We start from the raw sequence: 27,033 nt of genomic DNA, 5'->3' as shown, positions 1-27,033 counted from the left end.
TCAACGGGGGAGGGGCAGAGAGAGAGGGAGACACAGAATCGGAAACAGGCTCCAGGCTCTGAGCCATCAGCCCAGAGCCTGACGCGGGGCTTGAACTCACGGACCGCGAGATCGTGACCTGGCTGAAGTCGGAGGCTTAACCGACTGCGCCACCCAGGCACCCCATGAGTGGACTTTTTAAAATGAAATTTAAGCAGTAAATTGTTGCGAATATTTACATATACAAACACCTGGATGTTTTGTTTTTTTTATTAGAAATTACATGCTTGTTTTAAATAGCTGGATAATACATAAAAATATAATACAGAAAGTAGAATCCTGCCTCTCAAAAGAAATTACTATATACATTGTATATTAGTCCAGATTTTTCCTAAAATACGTTGTTTTATTTAAAATTTTTTTATAGACCTCCTTTGGGTTTTTTTGTTTGTTTTGTTTTTAATGTTTATTTATTTTGAGGTGGAGGGGAGGGCCATAGAGAGAGGGAGACAGAATCCCAAGCAGGCTCTGCACTGTTTGCACAGAGCCCAGTGTGGGCCTTGAACCCACAAACTGTGAGATCATGACCTCAGCCGAAATCAAGAGTCAGACACTTAACCGACTAAGCCACCCAGGTGCCCCTAGACCTTGTTTCAGTTAAAAGCAGATTGGTCTTTCTTCAAGTCAGTAGAAATAGTTGCAAATATACCATTGAATGAATACGCTATAATTTATTTAGTCTCATTGAAGACAGTTAAGTAGCTTCTGGGTTTTCATACTATTACAAAAATACAGAGAAAAAGTGTGTATAACTTAAATATTTTTATAAAGACTAAACCCACAAAGAGTATGTAGAAGTGGCCAGTTTCCTGACATTTGAACAGTGACTATTACCAGTGGTTTTTAATCCTTGCCAATAGGATAGGTGAAAAATTATACCTTACTTGAATTTGTGTTTGTGGGCAAAAGTTTATCTTTCCATGTGCTGCTGCTGATTTGTAATTTGTTGCGGAGCATATTGTATCTTTGCCCTTTTATCCATTGAGTTGCTGTTCTTAATATTGATAGTCACTATTCATTCAACAGTTTATTGAGCACCTACTATGGATGGGCACTGTTCTAAGAATTTGGGACACTTAGGAATTAATAACATGTTATCATGCACTTTTCCCCCTTTTTTTCTTTGTCAATTTTTTTGATTGGGGTTTCTGGCACACTAAAGTTTGGAATTTTAATGTAATGAAACTTACGTGTTTTTATTCATAGATTTTTGTTTTCTGTTAGATTTAGAGCAGCCTTTTCCAACATAAAGTCATAAAAATATTTACCTGTGTTTTTTCCTTAAAATATTCATGCTTTAATTTTTTACTTTTAAATTTTTGATTCAGTATGAGAAGAATGTAGGGATCCAGCTTTATTTGTCTGTTGAGACACGAGATGGTGGTGTGGACCTAAGTGCTAGTTCTAATTGGAAAAATTGGTTTCTGAATTTGTGCAAATGGTTATACTGGGTTTTGAATTCTTGGTTGATAAAATGAAGAATTAGTAAATGTTTCCTAAACTTGTTCCCACAGACAGTATTCTTTAATTCTAAATTTTTTGAGGGCAGAACTCATACTTAAAATCTGGCGGTCATAACAGTATGTTCAGGCATAAGAGATCCCTAGGCTTCTCAGAGTGAAAAGAATTTAGAATCAAACTCTAAGCCACCAAGTAAGTAATATTTTATTTAAAAAAAAAAAGTTCTAGTTTATTCATTTTGAGAGAGAGTGAGCAGGGGAGGGGCAAAGAGAGAGGGTGAGAGAGAATCCCAAGCCAGCTCCACACTATCAGCACAGAGCCTGACATGGATGGGCTTGAACTCCGGAAATACAAGATCGTGACCCGACCCAAAACCAAGAGTCGGACACTTAACCAACTGAGCCACCCAGGCGCCCCCCAAATAAGTAAAATTTTAATATTTTGACCGAAATGTGTATTTAAAACAGATAAAACAAGTCAAAATATGATTTAATTAATCAGGTGTTTATTGTGTACTTAACTGTGTGGCCACCATAGAATTTGGGTATGATAAAAATAAGAAGACTGCCTTTAAGAAAGTTTTATTTTAGTTGGAAAGACAAAATAGAAGACATGCTTACATATGAAACATTTAGTAATTTAAGGCAATATAAGATTTTGTACTAAAATCTGGAAGGTAACAAGTCACAGTACTTTACAAGTTTCTACATACTAACGTTGACTTTTGATCAAATTATTTAAATTAGAGACTAGGGACAACACATAAGCTCAATCTGCCTTAGAGATGGATTTTACTTGGCCTGCACAATATTTTAGAAAAAAAAATGAGGGACGCCTGGGTGGCGCAGTCGGTTAAGCCTCCGACTTCAGCCAGGTCACGATCTCGCGGTCCGTGAGTTCGAGCCCCGCGTCAGGCTCTGGGCTGATGGCTCAGAGCCTGGAGCCTGTTTCCGATTCTGTGTCTCCCTCTCTCTCTGCCCCTCCCCCGTTCATGCTCTGTCTCTCTCTGTCCCAAAAATAAATAAACGTTGAAAAAAAATGAGTTCTTTGCTAATACCACTTTTAAAAAATCAGAAGATACATAAAAATACCTATCCTGGATACTTTTGAAAATACCCTTTTTGGCAGCACTAAGCCAAAACTTCACTAAAACATTTGTAGGGCATACTCACTAGTCCCACGGTCTTTTTTCTTTTTTTGAGTTTATGTATTAATTTTGAGAAAGAGAGCGAGAGCATGCGTGAGTAGGGGAGGGGTAGAGAGAGAGGGCGAGAATCCCAAGCAGGCTCCGTGCTATCAGTCCATGTGGGACTCGAACTCACAAACCATGAGATCATGACCTGAGTGGAAACCAGCAGTTGGGACGCTTAACTGACCGAGCCACCCAGACACCCCTCTAGTCCCATAGTCTTAACCACTCTTTATTATATAACCTGTCCCATTTGTTTATTTTACCAACATTTACCCCATAGACCTTTTTGAGTGTGATAACTCAAATCTCCCCTTCCACATTTTACAGAAGTAAAACCTAAGGCCTGGAATGATCACACAGCCATCTATTGGCAGAATGTAGGCTAGAACCCAAATTTCCTCAGCCCCGCAATCAAGAACTCTTTCAACTATTAAAAGAAATTATAGGGGCGCCTGGGTGGCTCAGTTGGTTAAGCGTCCGACTTCAGCTCAGGTCACGATCTCGCGGTCCGTGAGTTCGAGCCCCGCGTCAGGCTCTGGGCTGATGGCTCAGATCCTGGAGCCTGCTTCCGATTCTGTGTCTCCCTCTCTCTCTGCCCCTCCCCGTTCATGCTCTGTCTCTCTCTGTCTCAAAAATAAATAAACGTTAAAAAAAAATTTATAAAAATCAGAAAATGGAAACAAAATAAAATTTGAAAAAAAAAAAGAAATTATAGAAGATGGGGCGCCTGGGTGGCTCAGTCAGTTAAGCATCGGCTCAGGTCACGATCTCACAGCTCGTGGGTTCGAGCCCTGCGTCGGGCTCTGTGCTGACAGCTCAGAGCCTGGAGCCTGCTTCCAATTCTGTGTCTCCCTCTCTCTCTGCCTCTCCACAACTCACGCTGTCTCTCTCTCTCTCAAAAATAAACATTAAAAAAAATTTTTTTTAAGAATTTATAGAAGAAATGAACACATTGTTTTCCTTTTTTTAATTTGGACTGTAATACTTTATCTTTAAAAAATTACAAATTACCTACCTAACTGTCCACTTCCACTTACCTCTGCTATTTATAAATGCTTATTTATTTAGCAGCAGAAAGGGACAAGTGAAAGGAGATTAACTGAGACAGATCTGTACTTTTGTGAATTTTCTGAGATTGTGAACCTGAGATAGGTATTGTCTACCCAAGTTTCTAATGGTGGTGTCTCAAAAAGAAAAAAAAAGGTTTATCATAAAATGACTAATGGTATAAGAGACTTTTCTCCAGAGCTTCTTTTAAAACAATTATGATGGATAAGCAAAATCATTTGACTCCATTGGCTTGAATGTGTTTGTTATATCACAGAAAGCAGCCTCACAGCTTAAAAGGTTAAGCTCCTCTGTGTCTAGTTATGTATATCCCATACCATATTCTCATGCTCTTTGACTTCTTTATTTTCTTAAAGGACTTGCTATTGTAACCAAATATATTACAAAGGGCTGGAAAGAAGTCCATGAATTGTATAAAGAAAAAGCACTTTCTGTGGAGACTGAAAAATTATTAAAGTATCTGGAGGCTGTAGAGAAAGTGAAACGCACAAAAGATGAACTGGAAGTCATTCATCTAATAGAAGAGCATCGATTAGTTAGGGAACATCTTCTAACAAATCATTTAAAGTCTAAAGAGGTAAGTGGCTTATAGTATACATGTGATTAAGCATGAGTAATTTGATATGTATCAGGTATTAAAATTTATGCTATGTATAAAAGTAATTTATGACATGTGATTTATATGGATAACTATACATTCAGTTCTTTTTAACAAAAATCTAAAATATATCTTGAGATTAATATTTATTTAAAACACTTAATACAATGTCCAGATGGAGTTTGCATTCAGTTAAGTGTTATTTCTGCTTCAGAAAGGCTGGTTAATTTGCCTTGTTAATTAAAAAGAAATAAAATTCTTCTATGTGATTCCTTCGTAAAATAGACTTCACTTTCTTACTCTAGTGAAGAGCAAGTTAATTTGATAAGTCTTTGACCAATGCACACAAATTTTTATTTTAGAAATACTTTGAACCCCATAAGAAAACCTTAAAGAATATATTCTTAATATTATACAGTTAACATATTGATTCATTTCCTCTCAATTCCTTACATTTCAATCTATGTTACTGCAATAGGTATGGAAGGCTTTGTTACAAGAAATGCCTGTTACTGCATTACTAAGGAATCTAGGAAAGATGACTGCTAATTCAGTGCTTGAACCAGGAAATTCAGAAGTATCTTTAGTATGTGAAAAACTGTGTAATGAAAAGCTGTTAAAAAAGGTAAGTATTGCCTTTGTTAGCTACTACTAATTGAAAAAGTCAGCACCTAAGTTTTGGAACTGTAGTCAGTAGAGTTTTAGGTGTTCTGAAACTTATCATACCAAATTTCATTTTGACTTTGAAATCTAAGATTAATATGTCCTCATTTTTTCTTTATGAAACTTATTTATTAGCTACAATAACAAAACCTAAAGACATAATGAGTATTTTTCATTTGATTTTTGATTTTCTTTTTGTCTCTGTCTTGTTTCTAGGCTCGCATACATCCATTTCATGTTTTAATTGCATCAGAAACTTATAAAACAGGTCATGGGCTCAGAGGAAAACTGAAGTGGCTCCCTGATGAAGAAATTTTGAAAGCTCTGGATACTGCTTTTTATAAAACATTTAAGGTAATGGTTTGACTTTTCATTTCATAACAAATGACCCAATTCGGACTTCATATATTGTATAAAAGCACATTTTAAAGATGGTACTTATAGTTTAACCATTTTTGATTAGATATTCATGTGTTTTTCCATAGCTCATGTAAATGTGGATATATAGTTAACATTGTAAGCTTAAGAATTTCTCCTCACCTTTGGATGATACCCAATTATCTTATCATTTTGATAAGTTTTGAAATACCAAATTTAAATTTTTTTATTCCTGTAGAGTCCTTTGACTTGGTCCTCTGTCATTCTGTTAATCAGTAGGGCATCTCTTCTGTCTTTATGGGAAGTGATTTTTTTTTTTTAGGACTGAAAATCCTACATTAAAGCCATAAGTTAAAATTTTTGGTTTTAAAATATTCTGGCCATTCAGCAAAATAGTAGCAACTAGGGGCATCTGGGTGGCTCAGTCGGTTAAGCATCTGACTCTTGATCTCAGCTCAGGTCATGATCTCACAGTTTGTGAGTTCGAGCCCCACAATAGGCTCTGTGCTGACAGCTCAGAACCTGCAGCCTGCTCCGGATTCTGTCTCCCTCTTGCTCTCTCTCAAAAATGAATAAAGAAAAAAAAAAAAAGGCCAGACATTTTCAAATACTTGTCAATTGGTAAATCAAAAATAAGACCTGTTATCTTAGAAGTCTGAGTGAAAGATAAGTAAATGCGAGTTTTAGAAATTTAATTTTAATTTCTATGGTTGTTTTTCATAATTATTTGTTTTGGTTTTCTTTAGACAGTGGAGCCTACTGGAAAGCGTTTCTTGCTGGCTGTCGACGTCAGTGCATCGATGAACCAAAGAGTTTTGGGCAGTGTGCTCAACGCTAGCACAGTTGCAGCAGCAATGTGTATGGTGAGAACCCCTAAGGCCATTTCAGGATTTTTGCCACCCTAAAAAATGTTTAATGTGGGACAAAACTATGAAGGTAGATAATGATCAAGGATTATATTTTCATTTGTTTCTGTCATTTCATTTTATCTGGCACATTTTTATTTCAGTTAAATACTTCATATCTAAATATAATTAAAAATAAAGTTTTGAGTATACTGTATGCATATGGTAATGTAGGTATATTTATAAAGCTTTCAAAGATGAATTTTAAGAAATTCAAGATACTGTATTTGTTTTACCCTAATCTGCTAAAATTTACCACCTTTGAATTTTTCAGGTTGTCACACGAACAGAAAAAGATTCTTATGTAGTTGCTTTTTCAGATGAAATGGTACCTTGTCCAGTGACTACAGATATGACATTACAACAGGTTTTAATGGCTATGAATCAGGTAAAGAACAGTTTGATTAAGTTTACTTAACATGTGTTATATAATAATCTTATATTGATGTCGTGACTGATACTAGTAAATTCATGAGAACAAATTGTTTCATCTCAATTTCTCATGAACACAAAATAAAAATACACACTTTGAGAAGGTCTGTGTATTGGCTCTAAGTAAAGTGATAATGTAAAAAATAGTATTTTTAAATATTTAATTATTTCAGACATCTCAGTATGGAAACTAGGGCACTGTTATTCTAATCCATGTTTTTGTTTTGCATTAGATCCCAGCAGGTGGAACTGATTGCTCTCTTCCGATGATCTGGGCTCAAATGACAAACACAGCTGCTGATGTCTTCATTGTCTTCACTGATAATGAGACCTTTGCTGGAAGTGTCCATCCTGCTGTTGCTCTGAGGGAGTATCGAAAGGTAACATTTTAAGTATTCTTTCATCCCAAAATAAGACACAGTTCTCAAATATTCACTGTTTTTCCAAAAACTGATACCAAAGATAAGTCTATAGCTTTGTATAGGAATACACGCCAGTTCTGAATGCAGCAGCACTTGAAATAAAAAGTATTGGCTATACATACATGATTTATTTCAACTAATTCCAATTCTATACATTACTAAAAACATCCTCTTTAAACTGCTTTTGGTAACAATCAAAATAAAGTATCATTTGTGAGTTTTGTTAAAGGATGACATAAAATTAAAGCAAAGCTATAATCTCTGTTTTAAGTTTTATGGTTGCTTCTTTGTTCTAACCAGTGCTCTCCAACTGAGCTCTCTGAAATCATGGAAATGTTATCTCCAGTATCCATTGTGGTAGCTACTAGTCACATGTGGCTGTTGAGCACTTGAATTATGGCTAGTGTGACTGGAAAAAGAAACAAATTGCTGAAGAGCTCCGGTTCTCAAAAGGTGTTTTTTCCTACCAGCAGCTTGGCCCGGGATCTTGTTAGAAATGCAAATTCCTGGACCCTATAGGAGACCTGCTGAATCAGAAACTGGAGAGTCAGACTGTGTTTTAACAAAACTCTCCTAGGGATTCTGATGTATAAGTATGAGAACAAGTGAGAGAAGAGAATTTGGAGTCAAGGCAACCTGGGTTTTGAGTCTCTTTTACCCATTGTGGATCTAAGCAAATTATTTAACTGATGTATGTCATAGTAGTATATTACTACTATAGTATAGGTCTTAGTAGTTAATAGTACTACTCACCAGAGTGCCTGGGTGGCCCAGTCGGTTAAGCATCTGACTCTTGACTACGGCTCAGGTCATGATCTCATAGTTGTGGGTTCGAGCTCCGTGTCAGGCTCAGTGCTAACAGCGTGAAGCCTTCTTGGGATTCTCTCTCTCCATCTGTCTCTACCCCTCCCCCCACAAAATAAATAAACTTTTTAAAAAAGTAGTACTACTTACCTTTTAGAGTTGTTAAAACAATTAGATAAATTACTTAAAGAGCTAATTATAGTTTCTGACATAGTGCATACTCAGTGATTGTTGGGCTTTCTCCAAAAATCAATTATTTTAACCTTAAGTTACAGCTATAGAGAACAGGGTCTTACATGTGACATGTGTATGTTATATATATAATAAAATCATAGATCTAACATTGTTAATCATCAGGAAATACCTCTTTACATATACCCACACACATTGGCCCCACTGTTTGATATGTTGGTAAAAATATCTGATGCCCCCAAGTAATCCTGACAGGTTTCATAAGTAGAAAGTCTCTAGGCTGCTCAGGAATGTACTCTGGCCCACAGAACAGAAGCAGGAATTTCAGGCAGATTGTTCACACAATTTTATTTTTTGTTTTTCTGAAATCACAGAGTCTGACTGAAAGATGAACAGATTTTATGGAGAAAAAAAAAAAGATTGACTTTGTAATGAAAAGCTAGATAGAATTTGAAGTGTTTTAACTTTGGAGGTTATTTGCTTTTGCTTGCATACAATTTTTTAATATGTATTTTGATCTTCCTACAGAAAATGGACATTCCAGCTAAATTGATTGTTTGTGGAATGACATCAAATGGTTTTACCATTGCAGACCCAGATGATAGAGGCATGTTGGATATGTGTGGCTTTGATACCGGAGCTCTGGATGTAATTCGAAATTTCACATTAGATGTGATTTAACCATAAGCACCAGCATGATCTAAGAGGTCCGTTGCCATCAGTGATCTCGCTAAAAATATGTAGCTACTTCCCAACTGATCTTACTTAATCCAGTGATGATAAGATGATAGTATAGGATGTGCGTATGTTACCAAAAAACAAAAACAAAAAGGAAGGAAAAATAAGATGAGCCCAAAGTTCTGTCTACTAAACTAGCTCTTGGGAAATAGCTTCAGCATACACTGTAGCTCCTTCTGTCTAACAGAGAACTTCTTATTGATAGATACCATAAAATAGTCAAACAGTTTTGCTGTGGTTAATAATTACATTTATACTTAAAAGAAGTAAGAGCCAAAAGTGTAAGTAGTTCCACATCATGTCACTTGTTTGAGAAGTGCTTAAAATTTTCTTCAATGTTTGCATTGGAAAAGGACAGCTTTGGTAATGTCCAAATACTCTGAAATGCACTGGACCATGTAACTGTGATGGAATATGAAATTCATCTGTAAATTTTTATACCAAGGGGTTTTAAAAAAAAAAAAAGACATTTGATTAAATTATGAATGAGTTTTACAGATTCCTTGGAGTTTTCTAAGATCACATAAATAGCAGCTTTCATACTCAATGAAAAAGATACTTTGAATCTGATATTTTTACACTTGTAGGATTGTTAACATTAACAAGAAACATGGTGGAGACCCCTGAGAAGAGACTATAAAGTTTGTGTCAGGTGAGGGTCTATCTGGTTTACGTTTTGTTTGTTTTGGTGCATTTTATTGCTGTGAGCGGTGTAACATATCCACATGTAATTACACTTTTTTCTCACACTCTTAAATGAAAAGGACATACAATGTTTTAATGATTTAACTCCCCCACTCATAAATCTGAAAGTATGACCATTAGACTCTCAACTATAACCAGATTAGCTTTTTCCTTTAAAATAAATATCATTCTAATTACCTTTATTTTTTTAGCCAATTGTAAATGGGTTTTAGATATTTCCTAATTGTAAACATGTCAGTGACATATCTTTTTGTCCATTCATTTGTGACAAAACATTTCTTTTTTGACAGTGTAAAAAATATAATAAAGCAAGCTAGGTCTTTCAGGTTTGAAAGTCAACTTTTGAGTAACATTATCTCTAGTCTGTAAGAAAATTTTTTTCTATTTTATTTGTGTATAAACCTTTTCACTACACTGAAGTGCATTATTTTCTTAAGCAAATGTCCCTTCTTTCTGGGGTGGTTTAACCTATTGAAATGCCAATATCTCTGCTCATAATTATATCATGGTTGTTTAAGAGAACATAAAACTTCAATATTTATGTACTTTTCATAATAATGATTTATTGAGGATTTATAATGCTCTTCTCACTGTCATGGGAAAGCAGACTAGTAAATGTAAATTATGGCCTTTTGTGTACTTAGGAATTACAGGTTTTGTTTGGAGCACCAAGGGGAAACTTTAGTAGTGTTAGAATTTGTGAAGAGATCTTCTGTTTTATAAGAAATTTGGGCTCTGGAAGTGACAACAAAATCGTCCCTTTCAAACTTACTTGACATACTAATGCTGGCTCTATTACGTAGCCATTCCGCTGGTAGCAGTTTGCAAGTATGATTTATCTGAGATTTTTTTTGGTCAGCAAAGTAGTGCACACACCCCACCACCACCTCTATACTTTGCTTCTGGTGTCACTCTGCCAAGCATTGGATGTAAGGTGTTAGCTACATTTGATACATTAAAATATATGTTCAGATTGAATTTAAAGTTTAAAGAGCCTATTATATAATAGTATTTGGAGTTTCAAAGTAAACCCAAGATCTTAAATTAAAAATGACAACATGATCTAACTTTATTCCTAATAGAAATGTTAACTGGAATAAAGCATAAAAGTTTCTTTCCTTCAGTTATGTACTGGTCATATAGTGCTTTTAGGTGTTCACAAGCTAACAGTAATATTCAGTCCATCAGAGAAGATTAGATGTCACCTTTTTGAAATATTTAGATACATACAATTAACTGGATTAGGGTAAGATTTAGGGAAGAAAAAAAATATAAAGGAGGCCATTATAGAAAGTAACTTTATTTTCAAATCATGAAGTTTTAGAGCTGGAAGAAACCTTAGAAATTTTTAAAAGTTAATTTTTATCTGTAGCCTAGGGATCCAAGGTCTAAGAGAGTATGGCTTTGGAGCACTAAATCTAGCAATCTGGGCTCTTCATTCCCATTCCAGAATTCATCTCCCTACAAAATGGGTGACATAAAATTATTCAAGACTTTTATCTTTTTAGGTATTAGGAAATAATGTATATATATGATTGGTTTAGTAGTAGAAACACAAATTGTGAACATGTATACTTTTATAGTTCATAGTAACTCAAGCACAATTAATGTCTTAATTAGTAACTTGTGTTGCTATATATAACATAGTCCTATAGAAAAAAATTTAAAACTTTACCTCATTATGAGTAAAATGTACTCAAGGGATAAAGAAGTTTTATTTTCTGAATTACTTTTAGGATTATTGCTACATTAACATTTATGGAAATGTTGCTTTTAAAATAAATCAATCCTAAGAAAAACAACTAAACTTTATTTCCTAGAAAATATGTAAATATTTTCAGGATATAGTTGTAATTAGTGAAACTAAAACTAATCTTAAAATCCTACCATTCCTTATTAGTTGAAACCTCCTTAAAATTCCATTAACACTATTATATATTATTTAGTTTAGTTTTATGGGAACATTAGTGAGGAAGATGCCAGTGAGTGGAATTTAGTGTTACCTCTTTAGAACCTCTTGCTTTATCTAACTTACTATGTGAATGTAGACAACCAATTTAACTTACCAATTTTGTTATCTTAAAAATGTAACCTAGATGATGATTGGATCTTAGAAGAATCAACTATTTAATATCTATATAGAAGTTTAAATTAGGAGGAGGGCTTGCAATACAAATTAGAAATTTTTTAATTAAAAGCATTCTTCACAGGAGTTAACATATTTTGAACAAATGTTTAGAAAAATATTCAGTAGGCTCAGTAATTTGTCATTTTAACAAATTTCCTGTTCTGAATGGGAAAATGTGAAAGAAAAACGTTTATTATAGTGAAGGTGAGTGTTGACTAAGAAGTCCGTATTCTCGGGTCAAGAGAAAGGAACATATTCCGAGTCTCAGATCCACCTGGATAGACCTAGAAGAACAAACTTATAGTCTAAGTGAAGAAACTATTAATAAGCATTTGATTAATCTTTTAACAGGTAAATCCACAAATGATAGAATATAATTTCGTTAGGCTTTTCCCCTCATTTTATGAGATTTTGCAGAAATAACATAAGATCGTTCTGGAAATTTAAGGCACAATTCCTGAATGAGTCAGAGGATCTGACATTTCAGTTCAGAACATTTTTAAAAGTACATCTAAACCGTAATTGAAGGGAAATCATTGTGATCACTTACTGGAAGTGCCATAATTTGACCTAAAGATCTCATACCCACAAAGAAAAATGTCTTAAAAAGTGATGCCCTTACAGTAAGTTACCAAAAATGAATTTCTGTTCTTGTATACCACAGGTTTGGGGTGACTGGTTAAGGCAGTATCCTCTCTAGAGAAATGTCATACGAGCTCATGGTAAACATACACAAGGAAGAATTAGAAAGAAAAAAAAAGATAACACTATGAATTTAGTTGTATTTACTGTACAGATTTTATTTAGTATTTTCCTATTATCTGCTCCCTAATCTTATTTGTTGGAAAATTACTTTTATACCTCATTTTTTCTTTTAAAATTACTTTATTCTCACATTTGTGTCCTCTCTCATCCTGCTCTCACCTGGGTAATAAAATGAATGACACAAAAATCACACATAGTTAGGTTTGGGATGAATCTTTTTGCAGATCTCCATTTGCTCAATATAGATTTAAGATCATATTTTTTCAAATTAATAATGGGCAGGTCTCTAGGAACAATAATTGGATTAGTATGTTTTCTCCCCAAATCAAGTTACATTGTATATCCTTTGTGTTAGATGTTTGCAGAAATTTTGTGGCCTTTGGGTAAGATTATTCAGCCATTGTTTGCAATTATAGATCTAATTTGCTCTTAGAAAAATAATTAACTGAATACTCTGAGCACATCTCCATGCTCATATTCCCATATAATGATCACTTTCAAATCTTTCATCTAAGTACTTCACTGAGCTTATATATACATCTTTTGTAGCATAAAAGATCTTGTAAATAACTTGTATTCACATTTAACATTTCTTTAATTGGTAAGTTTATTTGCTTTTGAAAAATTAGGAAGTTAATTTAAAATTCTATGGTAATATTTTTTCATGTAGAAATTTAATGTAGTTAAGCATACTGTTTGAATAAAATTATAATGTGACACATTTTCCTAAACCCTGAAAGTGTCAAATTATATTGGAAATTGGTAGAAAAATAAACTGAAGGAGTTACATTGCAACATCCTATTACTACAATTAAGGCATTTATTTTCAATGATTATGAATTTTGTAAATACAATGGAAATACACAAGAGCTGTTTCTGAGCCTAAAGAGATTTTTCCCTTTGCTTCTATTTAATTTAGCACCACCATGTATCATATTAACTTTATGAACACAATTGATACTTAATTTTAAAATATATTTAGATTTCTGTACTTTTAGAAGTTCAGTAAGAAAACTGAACAAAACAAATGGTAAGTTAACTACATTTCTGCTGGTTTCACTTAATGAACACTTGGATGGTTGAGGTAGTAAATGAGGTAAAACCTTGCTATTTTATTTATTATTACCACATAAAATTGATGAATATTGAAACATGTTTAAAATACTTATTAGGCTTTATTTGCAATGTAAACTTTAGAATCTATATACAGCCAAATTAAGTTTAAAATATTATACAATGAATAGTAATCAAAAATGTTTCTGTTGCTCTATTATTTTAAATATGGACTATACGTAATGTGTCTTGGTATGACTAAACAAAGCTTTTGTAATGCATTTGAGTTACATTTTCTAACTTTATTGCCAGCTTCTGATAATGAAGAAATTCTCCAAAGGGATTGAAATCCTCTTTTTAAAAAAAATTGGTTGGGGGAAGGGTGTTATAATCTAGTTCGAAACTGTCCATTTGCTTTATATAAAGGCTTTGATTTCCATAAATGACCACTTACTATTTAAATTACACAGAATAATGCCTGCATAGAATAACATTTAAGTATGTAAGAGCCTTAAAGTGAAAAAAATGAATCTTCTGACTGCCTTAAAATATGACTAGCTCTCCAACAGGCATATTAGTTACTTTCCATAGGGTCTGTTCATTAAGTAATGCCTTAATAGTGTTAGTGTTTCTGAAGTACAGGAACTCTGAGGGTCTTTAGAGCTTTCATTGCATAATGAATGGAAATTTAACGGTTGAGTTTCATAACCTGATTGTACATTAGTAGTTTAAGCACCTATTAATAGGATAATCTGGGTACACTGATAAGTTCTACATACATGACTGTTAACATCACTAATATTTTGTGGTAGTTTAAGGTTTTTTATTGTTTGGTATAACAAACTATCCAAGAAGCTGGACTTTATGTAACATAATCTCCAAGGACCAAGCTGCATATTTAAACACCATGAATGAAAAATACAGGTGTACAGTTTCAAAAATGATTAATTTTTTGAGGGAATTTTTGAAAACAAAAGGCAAATACTGTTTCAAGCCTATAAGCAAATTCATTCAAAGAAGTGAATACAGTTGTAAAACATTGCAATTGTTGCAATAGAGTATCCAGGCCAGTGATTTGTTTAATTACATTCACATTTTTACATTCACTTTGCCTTTCAAAGCAGGAATATTTTATAAAATTGAAAGAAAACTTTAAATTGTCAAGCTGGTGCTTAAGGATACAAAGTTTGATTTATACAAGTTTCATTTCAAAGGAAGGGACCCTGGAAAGGGGGGTGGGAGGGTTCTTAGCTCTGTTGATAAACTTACTGATGCTTTGTTGAGTCTTCCAAGTTTTCACTGTAAATAATATACCTAACAATGTAATTTTGCTGTTTTTCTGATAGAAAATGGATGAAATACTAAAGAATTAAATTTATTTCATGATAAAAGTTTTCACCAATACTGTGAAATTTTGACTTTCTCTCCTTTTCTAGCCTTGCAAAATGCCATACTGAATACATCATTTTAGACATGGGGTACAGACACACACTGCGGGAACGGTTTCTAGTCAACTGTATTGTAGAAATTGATAGACACACCAAATAAACTCTATGCACCTCAAATAATTGTCTTTATTTCTTCAACGAACTAAGAATTTTAAGGTTATATGTCTTATAAAAGCTAAGGCACTTAGTAATGTTATAATACTTGAATAAGATGAAATTAAAGTTTGATAATTAACACTGGCTTTATAATGCCTCTAATTGTATATAATTATATTTAAGATACATGTGGTTGAGGATTCTTTTGTAGATCCCTGGATTTAACCAAAATGCACATTCTAAAGGAGTTTTAAAATAGTTTTATTTCATGAAAAAATTACTCAGAGTTGCCTTTGGGAAAAGTGATGTTAACACCAAAAATCAATTATGCCAGCAAAAAGTTTGTTTTAGTGCCAATGCAGACATATATTTTTTCTCTGAATTCCCATAAAACTTCTGCTAAGATCTGAGCTGTAGGTTATGCAAAGAGTAAGTTACATCAGAATGCACCTACGAAGAATTTGGACATTTTTGTTGACTTTATAGTTCTCTATTTCAAGATGACTGTCATTATATGAAGAAAGATCGCAAGTTATACATGTCTTCACAGATGAGAAAACTAGACTTAAGAAGTAATTAGCAATATTAAACCTTATCAAGAAGACGTGACTTAAAAAATATTGTTCAAATGCTAATTATTATATTAGTAAACAATCCAGATACATTAAGACAAAATACCCCTTTTTTTTCTTAACAGCTTTCCAGCTTCCCTAGTAGCTATGTTGTTGATTCAAGTATAAATTGATCAGTGATAAAATGATAAACAAATGGCCCATGTTTTTAATATTGGTAGGCTACAGCAAACAGTTTATTTTTCATATCGTAACATGAAAAATTAAATAGACGGGGGTGCCTGGGTGGCTCAGTCTGTTAAACGTCTGATTTCGGCTAGGGCATGATCTCACGATTTACAGGTTCAAGCCCTGTGTCGGGTTCTGTGCTGACAGCTAAGAGCCTGGAGCCTGCTTCAGATTCTGTCTCCATCTCTCTCTGCCCCTCCCCCACTCGTGCTCTGTCTCTCTGTCTGTCTCTCTCTCAAAAATAAACACTTAAAAAAATTCTTAATAATGTTCTCTGAAAAGAGAAGGTATAATCACTGTTAACTGCTAGTTAACAGTTAACTAGCCCATTTCAGTTAAAACTAAAAGTCTTGGAGGGGGGTGGAGGGAGGGGGGGAGCGGAGCCTGGGTGGCTCAGTTGGTTAAACGTCCTGCTCTTGGTTTTGGCTCAGGTTGTGATCTTGCAGTTTCAAGGGTTTCAGCCCCTCGTCAGGCTCCACACTGACACTTAAGAGCCTGCTTGGGATTCTCTGTCCCCACGCTCTCTGCCCCTCACCCACTCATGCTGTCTCTGTCTCCCTTGAAAAAAATAAACTAGAAAAAAAACTAAAAGCCTTGGTCAAACAGGATTGGCATGTCAGGGCAGCTGCTCAGTCCCCAAGGCTGCCCCTCAAACCCCCACTTCAGATACCAATCTGCCTGACATTGGTTGTCATCTGTTATTCTGACGGACCAGCTATAGATGGGGGTTCCAAGAACCCAGTCCCTGGGACAACTGATTTGCTAGAAAGTTCACAACTCAGAGAAACATTTTACTTACTAGATTACTGGTGTGGCTTTTTTGTTTATTTGAGAGAGAGCATGCTAGCAGGGAAGTGGTAGAGAGAGGGGGAGAGAGAATCCCAAGCAGGCTCTGCACTGGCAGCACAGAGCCCAACTCGGGGTTCAATCTCATGAACAGTGAGATCATGACCTGAGCTGAAACCAAGAGTTGGACATTTAACTAACTGAGCCAGCCAGGTGCCCCATTTACTGGTCTATTTTAAAAGGACATAGCAAGGGGGGCGCCTGGGTGGCTCAGTCAGTTGAGCATCCAATTTTGGCTCACGTCACGATGTCACAGTTCATGAGTTGAAGCCTCACAACAGGCTCTCTGCTGTCAACATGGAGCCCACTTCAGATCCTCTGTCCCCTTTTGTGCACCTCTCCCGCTCACTCTTCTCAAAAATAAACATTTAAAAAATAATAATAAAATAAGTAAAAGCACACAGCAAGAACAGCCAGGTGAAAGAGATACAGGGCAAGGTACTGGGAAAGGGTGGGAACTTCTGTCCTCTTTCTGGGCACGTTACTCTCCCTGAATGTCCGCGTGCTCACCAACCCGGAAGTTCTGCAAACCCTGTCCTTTGGGTTTTTTATAGAGGCTTCATCGAATAGTCATGATTGGTTAAATCACTTGCCAATGAGGGCAATCAATGTCCAGTCCCTCTCCCTCTCCTACAAGTGTAGGAAAGTTCCTACATTGTAATCACAGGGTTGGTTCTCCTGGCAACCAGACCCCATCTTTACGGGCGTTCCCAAAAGTCTTCTCATTAACATAACCCCTTTATGGCTCTCATCACAGCAAATTCCAAGGGTTTTATGGGCTGTATGCCAGGAATTGGATTAAGACCAAATACATATTTCCTATTATAAATTACAATAACACACAGGTAACAAGTATATTTTCTCTACTCTCTAACAAAAATTTTACAACATAGCAGATGTAAAATTTCTCATGACGTAACGCAGAATAAAGGACTAAAGGACATTCCATTCTCTGTTCCATTCCAGCATTGTAATTTACCATATGAGAATGAAATAGTCCAAATTCTTGTTTTATCAAGGTCTCCTAATGGCAATTTAATAAGTCCATGGAGGAAGCATCATTGATGACTTATAGCCAAAACAGCTATCAGCTGTCTTCTGCAGAACTATCCCAGATTCCTTGGTCCAGCTAGACCAGAAAGCAAAAGCACTCTTCTCTTACAGTGCATTGTTTTCTCTTCCCAGCATCTGGCAATCTGCCCTGGTGACTCTGTGGGATCAGCCAGGAAAATGCTTCCTAGGAAGTGCACTTAAAAAATTCTTGTTGAGGGGTGCCTGAGTGCCTCAGTCAGTTAAGCATCCGACTTCAGCTCAGGTCATGATCTCATGGTTCGTGAGTTTGAGACCCGTGTCAGGCACTGTGCTGACAGCTCAGAGCCTGAAACCTGCTTCGGATTCTGTGTCTCCCACTCTCTTTGCCCCTCTCCTGCTCGTGCTCTCTTTCAAAAATAAGTATTTAAAAAAAATTTTTTTTAACTCTTGTTGATAAGCTTGAAACAGGGATGTGATTAATAAAGTATCCAAAATATTTTTACTTATTCTAAAATAAGACTTCCAAAAGATATATCTTACGACTAAGATATAGTTTGAATCAGTCACAGAATCGAAGACTATCTACATCAAAAATTACTAGAGGGACAGTCTAACCTCCTACCCAATACTTTGATCTCTTATGGAACATTTCCAACACCCTTTTGATACAGTTTGGAAAGCAGAACTTTCCACCTTACAATAAATCTCAAGTACATTTCTGAACTATTTCAAAAGTTCATTTTCATAAAATGCTGAAGTCTTCCTCCTTATAATTTCTTCCCCTTAGGTACAGTTCTGTTCCCTGGAACTACTAAGTCATTAAAGGAGTAATTTGGTTTCTCTGAAATAAACTTCATTCCATCTGACAAATTTAATATATTTCTCTTACCCTAGAAGTACAAAGTGTGAAGGTTTGTCTCAATATAGTACAAGGATATCCCTACTGAGCTGACAACCATAACTGGGAGAACCTTACATTTTAAAGAGAAAAATTACAAAGCAGTCCTCACCACTGAAAGCCATAAAAGGTAAGGAATTAACTCCTTCTGAATACTACACAGAATAAAGAATCCCAAATGCTTAGCTTCTAGCTCTTGGTTGTAAAATTCATATATAAATTCCTAAAGGCTTTTTTTTTTTTTTTTTAAGTAGGCTCCACATCTGGAGTGGAGCCTAACACGGGGCTTGAACCCATGACCCTGACATAAAGACCTGAGCTGACATCAAGAGTCAGACACTTAACCAACTGAGCCACCCAGGCGCCCCCATATTTAAATTCCTAATAAAATACATTCTCTCCTCATCTTTTGATACAACTCCCTTTAGTTTTAAATATCATCCCCTTTGCTCAAGAATTGGCAAGTAGGAAGAAGAGATTTCCACAGGAATTTATTGCTCATTAGTTTTAGAACTTTCCCATAAAGATAATTTACATTTTTAAAACATCCTCAAACATTTAAAAGGCATTATCAGGCATGATCATTTTAAATCACTAACATTTTACTAGCAACATTATGAGCACCTACATCACTGAAACTCTTTCCTCTTACTTTTTTTTAAATAACACTGATGAACTAGTGGAAGCAGTTTCCCTTCTTTGTGAAGCCTATGAGTGTCAGTTGCACCTCCAATAAAAGTTCCATTGACAAATATTCTTGGTACCTGTTAGATAAACAAAAGATTAGGTCATCACTCTCTTGTTAGAAGTATAAGACCATTTCACATAATAATAGACCCTCACACTCTAGGTAGTTTTATACACCAGATGTCAGACTACCCTCTTTTACAAAGTATGTACTTAAATCTTCACAACCGTTGAGGTAGGTACTATTTTTAGCCTTATTTTGGAGGGAAATGAGGCACAGGAACTTGTCCAAAGTCACAATGATAGTAAATGACAGAGCTAAGATTTAAATCTAGGGCAATCTGACACTTAAGCCCCTCCTTCTAATTGCTATGGCATATAAAAGGTAAAATAATAGTCTATAGTTATTGTTTATACGTTTAGGTGGTTCTTTCGTAGGTGGTTCTTTGTTTACTAAAAGGGAAGATATGCTATTAAACATCTTCCATGCAAACAGACACAAAAAGGGAAATGGCGACATTGTATATTTTCCTGACAATGCATTTCACTGAAAAAAATGCATATTACTGGACAAATTTCAGGAATCTAAAAACATGAAGAACTAAAGCACTCCTATTAGCACAGTACCTGAAGACTGACCCCTGGTCTGTACTGTTCAAGTAAAGGGAGGAAGGATTTCATCTTAGGAGCTCCAGGAGGACCTTAAGGATTCACAAACACTCATGACAACACTATCACCCCACTCTTCCAGTCAAAACACACACACTCACACACACACACACACACACACACACACACACACACCACGCCAAGAATAAAAATAAAATGAATGAACTCTGCTGTATCCAGTCTCTGAATCTTGTTCCCAGATCTGCCATTTCTTTATCAACACAAAATTCTTAGAGGATGAGTGAACACCTGGCCCACTTTTCCTCACACGACAGTCCAGGCTCTAGGTGACCCAAGTCACCACCTATCTGGGGGAAAAGCACCACCAAAGATACACTCACGGTTCTTTCACCGGTCATTTTGTAGAGAGCATCTTGAAATTGACTTCCATGTTCAAGCATGTCCAATTCCACCACTTTATAGTTAACATTCATGTCATGGAAAAGTTTTTTCGCCATCGTACAGTAAGAACAAGATGTTTTTGAGAAAATCACCACACAATTATCAGAAATTGTTTCCTGAAGTCAAACAAACAAAAAAAATAATTATTTTAATTCTAGGCATTAACTCCTGGAAAGAAATCATGATTATAGTGGAAAGGGTATGGATTCTGGAGTCTCATGACACAGTGCTCAAACTAAGCCCCATCATCTATTTTCTTATCTGTATATTGAGAATATTATTCATTTCCAAGGGATGTTTTTAGGTCAAAAGGATGTAACAGATGGAAAGCTGGCATGGAGTGATAACAATAATCACAGCACATTCATATCCAGCAAACATGTCTGTGTGCCTTTTTACTAGCTAACCTAACCTTTACTAGCTCATTTAAGCCTCATTATAATCCTGAGATAAGGTCCAGTTATTATCTCTACTTTATGGATGGGGAAAGTGAGACACAGAGGAAACTAAGTGACTTACTCATAGTCCTCATCTAATAAGAGTTGGGAAGCTGGGATTTGAATCCAGGCAAGTATAATTCTACAGTCCAGGCACTTAAACTCTGTTACCTTGCCTCTTAAAGACTCAGTAGGTATTCAGAAGTTAACTCCTTACCGTCTTTAACTTTTAATGGTGAGGACTGACACATGATTTCTCTTTAAAATGTAAGGCTTTGGGGCACCTGGGTGGCTCAGTCAGTTAAGCAGCCGACTCTTGATCTTGGCTCAGGTCATGATCTCACAGTTTATGAGTTCAAGCCCAGTATCAGGCTCTGTACTGTTGGTGCAGAGCCTGCTTGGGATTCTGTCTCTCCTTCCTTCTCTGTCCCTCCTCTGCTTGTGTTCTCTCTCAAAATAAGCAAATAAGCTTAAAAAACAAACAAACAAAAAAAAAAACAACCTGCCCCTCAACTTCCACTCCTTCCTGTATATCTTTATAGTAAAAAACAAAAACAAAAAGACAAAACAAAAAAAAAATCTTATTACAGTATTGATAAGGCCTTCTTACACTGTTGTTCCTGGAAAACCCACTACCGGAAATGCTGATTCAACGGGTTTCATGCAGAAGTCAGAAACTACTTTTAAAAGGGGCGCCTGGGTGGTTCTTGATTTCGGCTCAAGTCATGATCTCAAGGTTCGTGAGTTCACGCTCCACATCATTCTCTGCACTGACCGTGCGGAGTCTGCTTGGGATTCTCTCCCCTGCTTGTGCATGTGTGCTCTCTCTTGCTCACTCTCTCACTAAATAAATAAACTTTAGAAAATAAATTTAAAAAAAAGAAACTATTAAAAAAAAAAATGTCCCAGATGATTCTAAGATCAGCCTGGTCTGGAAACAACTCTCCAGGCCTTTATCACAAAGACCATGAGACTTTGCTATGCATTTGTGTCACCTGTGAAATTTGTTTTCTTTTTTGTCTCTAAATATTTGAATGCCCAGGTCCTTCAAGAGATTCTGAACAGACAGGTCTAGCACCCAAGCATCTGTCTAACTTGTTCTTATGTGGGTCATAAGCAACACCTTCCAGATGAAAGCCAAAAATCAAAGGGTAGAGTACCCAGGCAAAGTAATTCTAAAGGTACATCCATCCTTTGGTGTCAGAAGGATTTTAAGGCACAGTCTAGCTATCTGCAAATGGGTCTACTTTTATGCTTTCTCTTCTGCTTATTCATAATATTTAGTAAGAAGTCTGTCTCGGGGAAAGCCAGTCACACTGGAAATGTATTAATGAATCTATGTTATAGGTGAGAAAATTGAGGCTGACAAGTTAACAATACTAGGATTTTACCCAACCTGTCCCAACACCAAACCCAGTGTGCTCTTTCCTCCACCATGCTGCCTGAGGTTATAGGCACACTGAAACCGTCATTTAGAGAGAGCTGAGCATCCCAGGTGCTGACACGCAGTAAAAACAGTGAAGAGATTCCAAAGTGAGTTGAAACTCAAGATGACGGTGACAGTTCCTCGAGTGATCCTTCTCACCTTCTCTCAAGCTCAACCTTGCTAAGTTTTCATGATTTTGTATTCTTTTCAAAGAGGCAATTCCCTCACAATAGGTTTCCAACATTGCTGTTACATTCATCAGCTGTTTTTTGGCCAAATAAATTAAAGGCAGAAATGTTTGTATGTGGTGGTGGTTGGTGGTGAAGAACAGAGAAAGATAAACATGAGTATGTGATGTAGACTACAAGGGAAGAAAAACATACACACAAGAGAAGTTTTCTGAGGCAAAATTAACTGGGGCTTGCAGTGAAAGAGAGGAAAATAGTACACAGCAGCACACGGTGTTCCTGAGGGGATCATTTATAGAGTAACTACAGCGTACAAAGTTCTGTTAGGGAAGAAAGCTGTTAAACAGCTTCCCAGGCCAAAATCAAACACGATCCCTAGCTAAAAACAGCTTGACTGCTATCAAAAGTAGACCTGAGTTAGGTCTGATGGAAAGGAGGAGCTAACTTCACAGATCCAACTTAGAGGGAGTAAAGGCTCTATTAATAATAAATCTCGTAAATTGTGACTACCAAAATGATCTAGAACTTTTCCTGCCACATGGATTATTTTGAGAGCAGATTTTAAAATATATACTTAGTAATTCATTTGCTGAACTATGTCAGTTCGGATACTGAAAAAGCACATTAAATGTGTAAGACATAATTCTTTTTCCACATAGGAAAGTTTTTTCCTACATCTCCCACATCACTCACTTGAATCTGATTCACAGGAGCAGTTGCTGACGTCCCCAAAGATGATGATGTGCTGTTCCCCATCCTAAAAAGAATTTTAAAAGGCAATGTAGCTTTAAACATTAAAGATAACATATCATTAAAGACAATATAGCAGACAAGATCCATTTGAATAAAACCTGATATGCAGATATAGATCCAAATCTATGAAACAGAAAAAATAATTTTAATTATTAGTACAAAATATCAGTTTACAAAGTATTTGTTTACTAAAACCAAAAGGGACTATGTGCTTCTCTAACTAGCCTCCTAATGTCCTTAATTATTTGGTTAAGTAGCATTTACTGTGTTTAAAGCCTGGTGCACTCTTATTTCTGAACACCAAATTTCAAACAGACTGTCCTAAAGACTGATCTTATGTTTAAAACATAATAAATAAATAAATAAAATAATAATAATAAATAAAATAAAATAATAAAAAAAATAAAAAAAATTTAAACTAAGACCATTAGTTTAAAAATACCGTTCCCTGTTCGAGCCCCGCGTCGGGCTCTGGGCTGATGGCTCGGAGCCTGGAGCCTGTTTCCGATTCTGTGTCTCCCTCTCTCTCTGCCCCTACCCCATTCATGCTCTGTCTCTCTCTGTCCCAAAAATAAATAAAAAACGTTGAAAAAAAAAAATTAAAAAAAAAAATACCGTTCCCATTTTCTTGTTAAAACATGCTAAATCTCCATGCACACCCTGTGAAACAGACAATCTACAAAGATTCAAAGATTTTAAGGAAACTAAGGTATCTCAACCACAACATCCATAGCTACAAGTTTCCCAATCCGTAAAATGGGAATAATAGTCACTCCTGCATCAAAGGGTTTTATGAAGATTAAATGAATTGATAAAAAGTAGAACAGTGCCTTGATCACAGTAAATGTTCAATAACGTTTAACATTACTAATATTATTCCCTAATTACAGGGATCCTCTAGATATTTATTATCCAAAACCTAGCTGCTGGGAGCTTGTAAAAGGGGCATTCATTGTAACAGGAATATAGTCACTAAAAATTGACTAGTTTTGTATCACCAAATCTCTATGCCTATGCCTAAAACCTTTACCCATCCACCTGTCTTTCATCATCAGCCAGGCCTTACTGCATTGTCCAAACCATATCCAGCATCCGGATGCAAACTAATTAGAGTAAAATTACAAATCTTACAAAAGAATCATAAAATAATCCAGGTTTCAAGAGAATTACTCAAATTATATAAAGATTAAGAGAGTAAGATAAAGAATTGAAGCTTCAAATATTTCAAAAAATATTTTCCTTACCATTATGTTGCAAAACTCAAGTTTTGATAGAAAAAAAAAATCTCCCTCTAAACATTTCATTCATTCACTGTGAGTGTTAAAATTTAAATGTTGGGGGCATCTAGCTGGCTCAGTTGGTAGAGCATGTGATTCTTGATCTTGGGGTTGTGAGTTTCAGCCCCACATCAAGGCATAGAACTTACTTTAAAAAAAAATAGATTTTTATATGTTATCCTTGGAGGATGAGTAACTGATCTATATAGCCATGCCTATGCACTTAGAATAAGGATGCTATAGCAAACATCACCTTCAGTAATTACAAGTTAGAGGCAGAGACCACTCCAAGGGAACATTATAACATTAGAACTCCCCAATGTTTACAATCTATTATTCCTTGCTTCCCAATGGTTGGCAAGGAAATATTTAAAACAAAAAGGGCCTGTGCACTTATCTCAGGAAAGGGTTAGGAGTAGCAAACTAGGGAAGACAACAGCCAACTTAGGAAGACAGCAGAGGGTGCAAATCAAGAAAAAAGCAGGCTGAGTTCCTGGAGCCTAAACCAGGGGGGAAAAGGGGGGCAGGGGCAGTAAGTAGCACTGACCTGGACCTAAGAAGGTGCTTTAATGTAATAAATCAGCAACCTGTCTGGTTTATCAACTAAGAAAACAAGTTCCATTCATCTCCAGTCCCACATCTAATTGTCATCCCCAAAACATCTATTACAATATTTACTATTGAAGCAGTTTCAACAGAACCTTCACAGGAATTTTCCTTGTGAAAAGTTTCCTTGGGGAGTGAGAGGAGTTAGGAGATGCATCTGAAATATCACCCTCTACCCACCCAAATAAAAGAATAAGTTTCTGGAAAGCAACTTTCTCCTCCAATTCTGGTTAAGCTTGGCAAAAGTTATTACCCAATAAAGGAAAGGACATCAACTGAGAAGTGCACAAGCAACTTTTCACTTCAGTACTCATGTACCCACTCGCCAGAACACATTTATGGAGCACCTACTAGGTACTAAGTAGGCAAAATGCTAAATGCTCCAGGAATACATATCATTGGAAAAAAACACCCAAGGACCTGTCAGTCAAATAATTAATACCACGTGATTAGTGATTAGCACCTTCCCAAGTGGGTCACCAACTTAGCCAATAAAGTTAATCAAAAGTTCCTGGAGTCTTGGGGCGCCTGGGTGGCTCTGTCAGTTAAGCGTAGGACTCTTGATTTTGGCTCAAGTCATGATCTCAGAGTTCATGGGATGGAGACCCACCTGGGACTCTGTACTGACCACATGCAGCCTGCTTGGGATTCATTCATTCATTCTCTCTCTCTCTCTCTCTCTCTCTCTCTCTCTCTCTCTCTCTCAAAATAAATAAACATTAAAAATAAGAAGTCTGGGGCGCCTGGGTGGCTCAGTTGAGCGGCCGACTTCAGCTCGGGTCATGATCTCACAGTCTGTGAGTTCGAGCCCCGCGTGGGGCTCTGTGCTGACAGCTCAAAGCCCGGAGCCTGTTTCAGATTCTGTGTCTCCCTCTCTCTCTGACCCTCCCCCGTTCATGAAATGTCTCTCTCTGTCTCAAAAATAAATAAACGTTAAAAAAAATTAAAAAAAAAAAAAAAAGTTTGTGGAGTCTTGCAGAACTGGTCGGAGTTACCACACCAAGTAAGCAGAAAGAGACTCCAAGACAGAAGGATGGATGCACCGTGGCAGGCACAGATATGCCAGCTGGCAGAACCACCTTGGAGCAGCGGCGCGGGCCTGTGGGTGACACAGCATCAGCCCAGGCAGTGGATCCTCCACAGCACTGGGGAAGTACAAGGAAAGCAATCCTCGGTCTAGCCAGAGGCGACATCAGCCTAAGTCACAATCCCCATCCTCAAACACTTGGCCATTTAGCAAGGAAGCGGCTCCTTCACTTCCTGCAGCACCCTTGCCAGGTTTAGTTAGCAAATAAAAATGCAGAACGCTAGATTGTATTAGAACTTCATATAAAGAGCAAGTGACTGTTTAGTCCAAGTATGATTCGTGCAACGTTTGGGATACACTAAGACTAAACAAATATTCTCTGTTTATCTGAAATCCCAATTTATTATGCGGGGAGGGCGGGGGGAGGGGAGGGCAAGTGACCACGACTCGGGTATTTCCATCCTAAGAGTCACAGGAGCCGTCAGTCTACACAACCGCTTAGGGCACCATTCTCCCCTCACCCTTCCTGAGCTCCCGCCACTTTCGAGGGCCCCCCACCCCGGCGCCAGGGGAAGAGGCCCCCGCGCCCACCGCTTGGTCTAGACCCCCGCGAGGCCTCCGCGCCACGCCGACCCCGTACCCGGAGGCCGCAGCTCCGGCCGCCCGGCCGAGCTGGCGCGCCGAGCCGCTCCCGCGCCGGATCAGCCGCGTCCCCGACAGCGCCGCACGCCACCAGGACATGATCGGAGCGCCGGCCCGCGGCGAGCGGAGAGCGCGGCGACCGCGGCCGCGGAGAGCCCGCCTCCGCCGGCGGGTCCTACCTGCGCAGGCCCGTCGCCTGCGCGGCCGGGCCGGCGCGGGAGCGGCTCGGCGCGCCAGCTCGGCCGGGCGGCCGGAG

The 27,033-nt window shown here is 36.9% G+C and overlaps 2 protein-coding genes and 2 long non-coding RNA genes across 8 annotated transcripts in view; 2 read left to right on the top strand and 2 right to left on the bottom strand.

Annotated features, from left to right (window-relative positions):
* RO60 (Ro60, Y RNA binding protein) overlaps positions 1 to 9,391 on the top strand; it is a 21,125-nt gene extending 11,734 nt beyond the window's left edge. For all 3 annotated transcript variants that reach the window (XM_040453599.1, XM_040453600.1, XM_040453601.1), the window contains 7 exons: positions 4,117 to 4,337; positions 4,837 to 4,983; positions 5,238 to 5,375; positions 6,146 to 6,262; positions 6,579 to 6,692; positions 6,970 to 7,116; positions 8,683 to 9,391. In XM_040453599.1, coding sequence (XP_040309533.1) covers positions 4,117 to 4,337; positions 4,837 to 4,983; positions 5,238 to 5,375; positions 6,146 to 6,262; positions 6,579 to 6,692; positions 6,970 to 7,116; positions 8,683 to 8,835 — 1,037 coding nt within the window. In that variant the 3' untranslated portion in view covers positions 8,836 to 9,391. The remainder of the gene's footprint in view (positions 1 to 4,116; positions 4,338 to 4,836; positions 4,984 to 5,237; positions 5,376 to 6,145; positions 6,263 to 6,578; positions 6,693 to 6,969; positions 7,117 to 8,682) is intronic.
* LOC121016166 (uncharacterized) lies at positions 6,883 to 7,956 on the bottom strand. Its single transcript, XR_005784141.1, has 2 exons — positions 7,912 to 7,956; positions 6,883 to 7,098 (listed from the first exon to the last, which is right to left on the bottom strand). It is a non-coding gene; the product is annotated as an uncharacterized LOC121016166 (long non-coding RNA).
* Positions 9,392 to 16,420: 7,029 nt separating the features above from the next.
* Positions 16,421 to 27,033, top strand: part of LOC121016163 (uncharacterized) — a 19,671-nt gene continuing 9,058 nt past the window's right edge. The window contains exons 1-2 of the long non-coding RNA XR_005784138.1: positions 16,421 to 16,741; positions 22,737 to 22,745. This is a non-coding gene — a long non-coding RNA (uncharacterized LOC121016163). The remainder of the gene's footprint in view (positions 16,742 to 22,736; positions 22,746 to 27,033) is intronic.
* The window catches only part of GLRX2 (glutaredoxin 2), an 8,538-nt gene continuing 641 nt past the window's right edge, over positions 19,137 to 27,033 (bottom strand). For 2 of the 3 annotated variants that reach the window (XM_040453597.1, XM_040453598.1), the window contains exons 2-4: positions 23,166 to 23,229; positions 20,361 to 20,537; positions 19,137 to 19,427 (exon numbers count right to left, since the gene is read on the bottom strand). In XM_040453597.1, coding sequence (XP_040309531.1) covers positions 19,293 to 19,427; positions 20,361 to 20,537; positions 23,166 to 23,228 — 375 coding nt within the window. In that variant the 5' untranslated portion in view covers position 23,229 and the 3' untranslated portion in view covers positions 19,137 to 19,292. Of the gene's footprint in view, positions 19,428 to 20,360; positions 20,538 to 23,165; positions 23,230 to 26,775; positions 26,954 to 27,033 lie in introns of those variants that run through there. The other variant, XM_040453596.1, reaches the window with a different exon arrangement.

Source organism: Herpailurus yagouaroundi, unplaced genomic scaffold (genome assembly GCF_014898765.1).
Source record: "Herpailurus yagouaroundi ecotype Mexico unplaced genomic scaffold, PumYag 209, whole genome shotgun sequence".
Lineage (NCBI taxonomy): Eukaryota > Metazoa > Chordata > Mammalia > Carnivora > Felidae > Herpailurus > Herpailurus yagouaroundi.
This window is presented reverse-complemented; position numbering and strand designations above follow the sequence as displayed.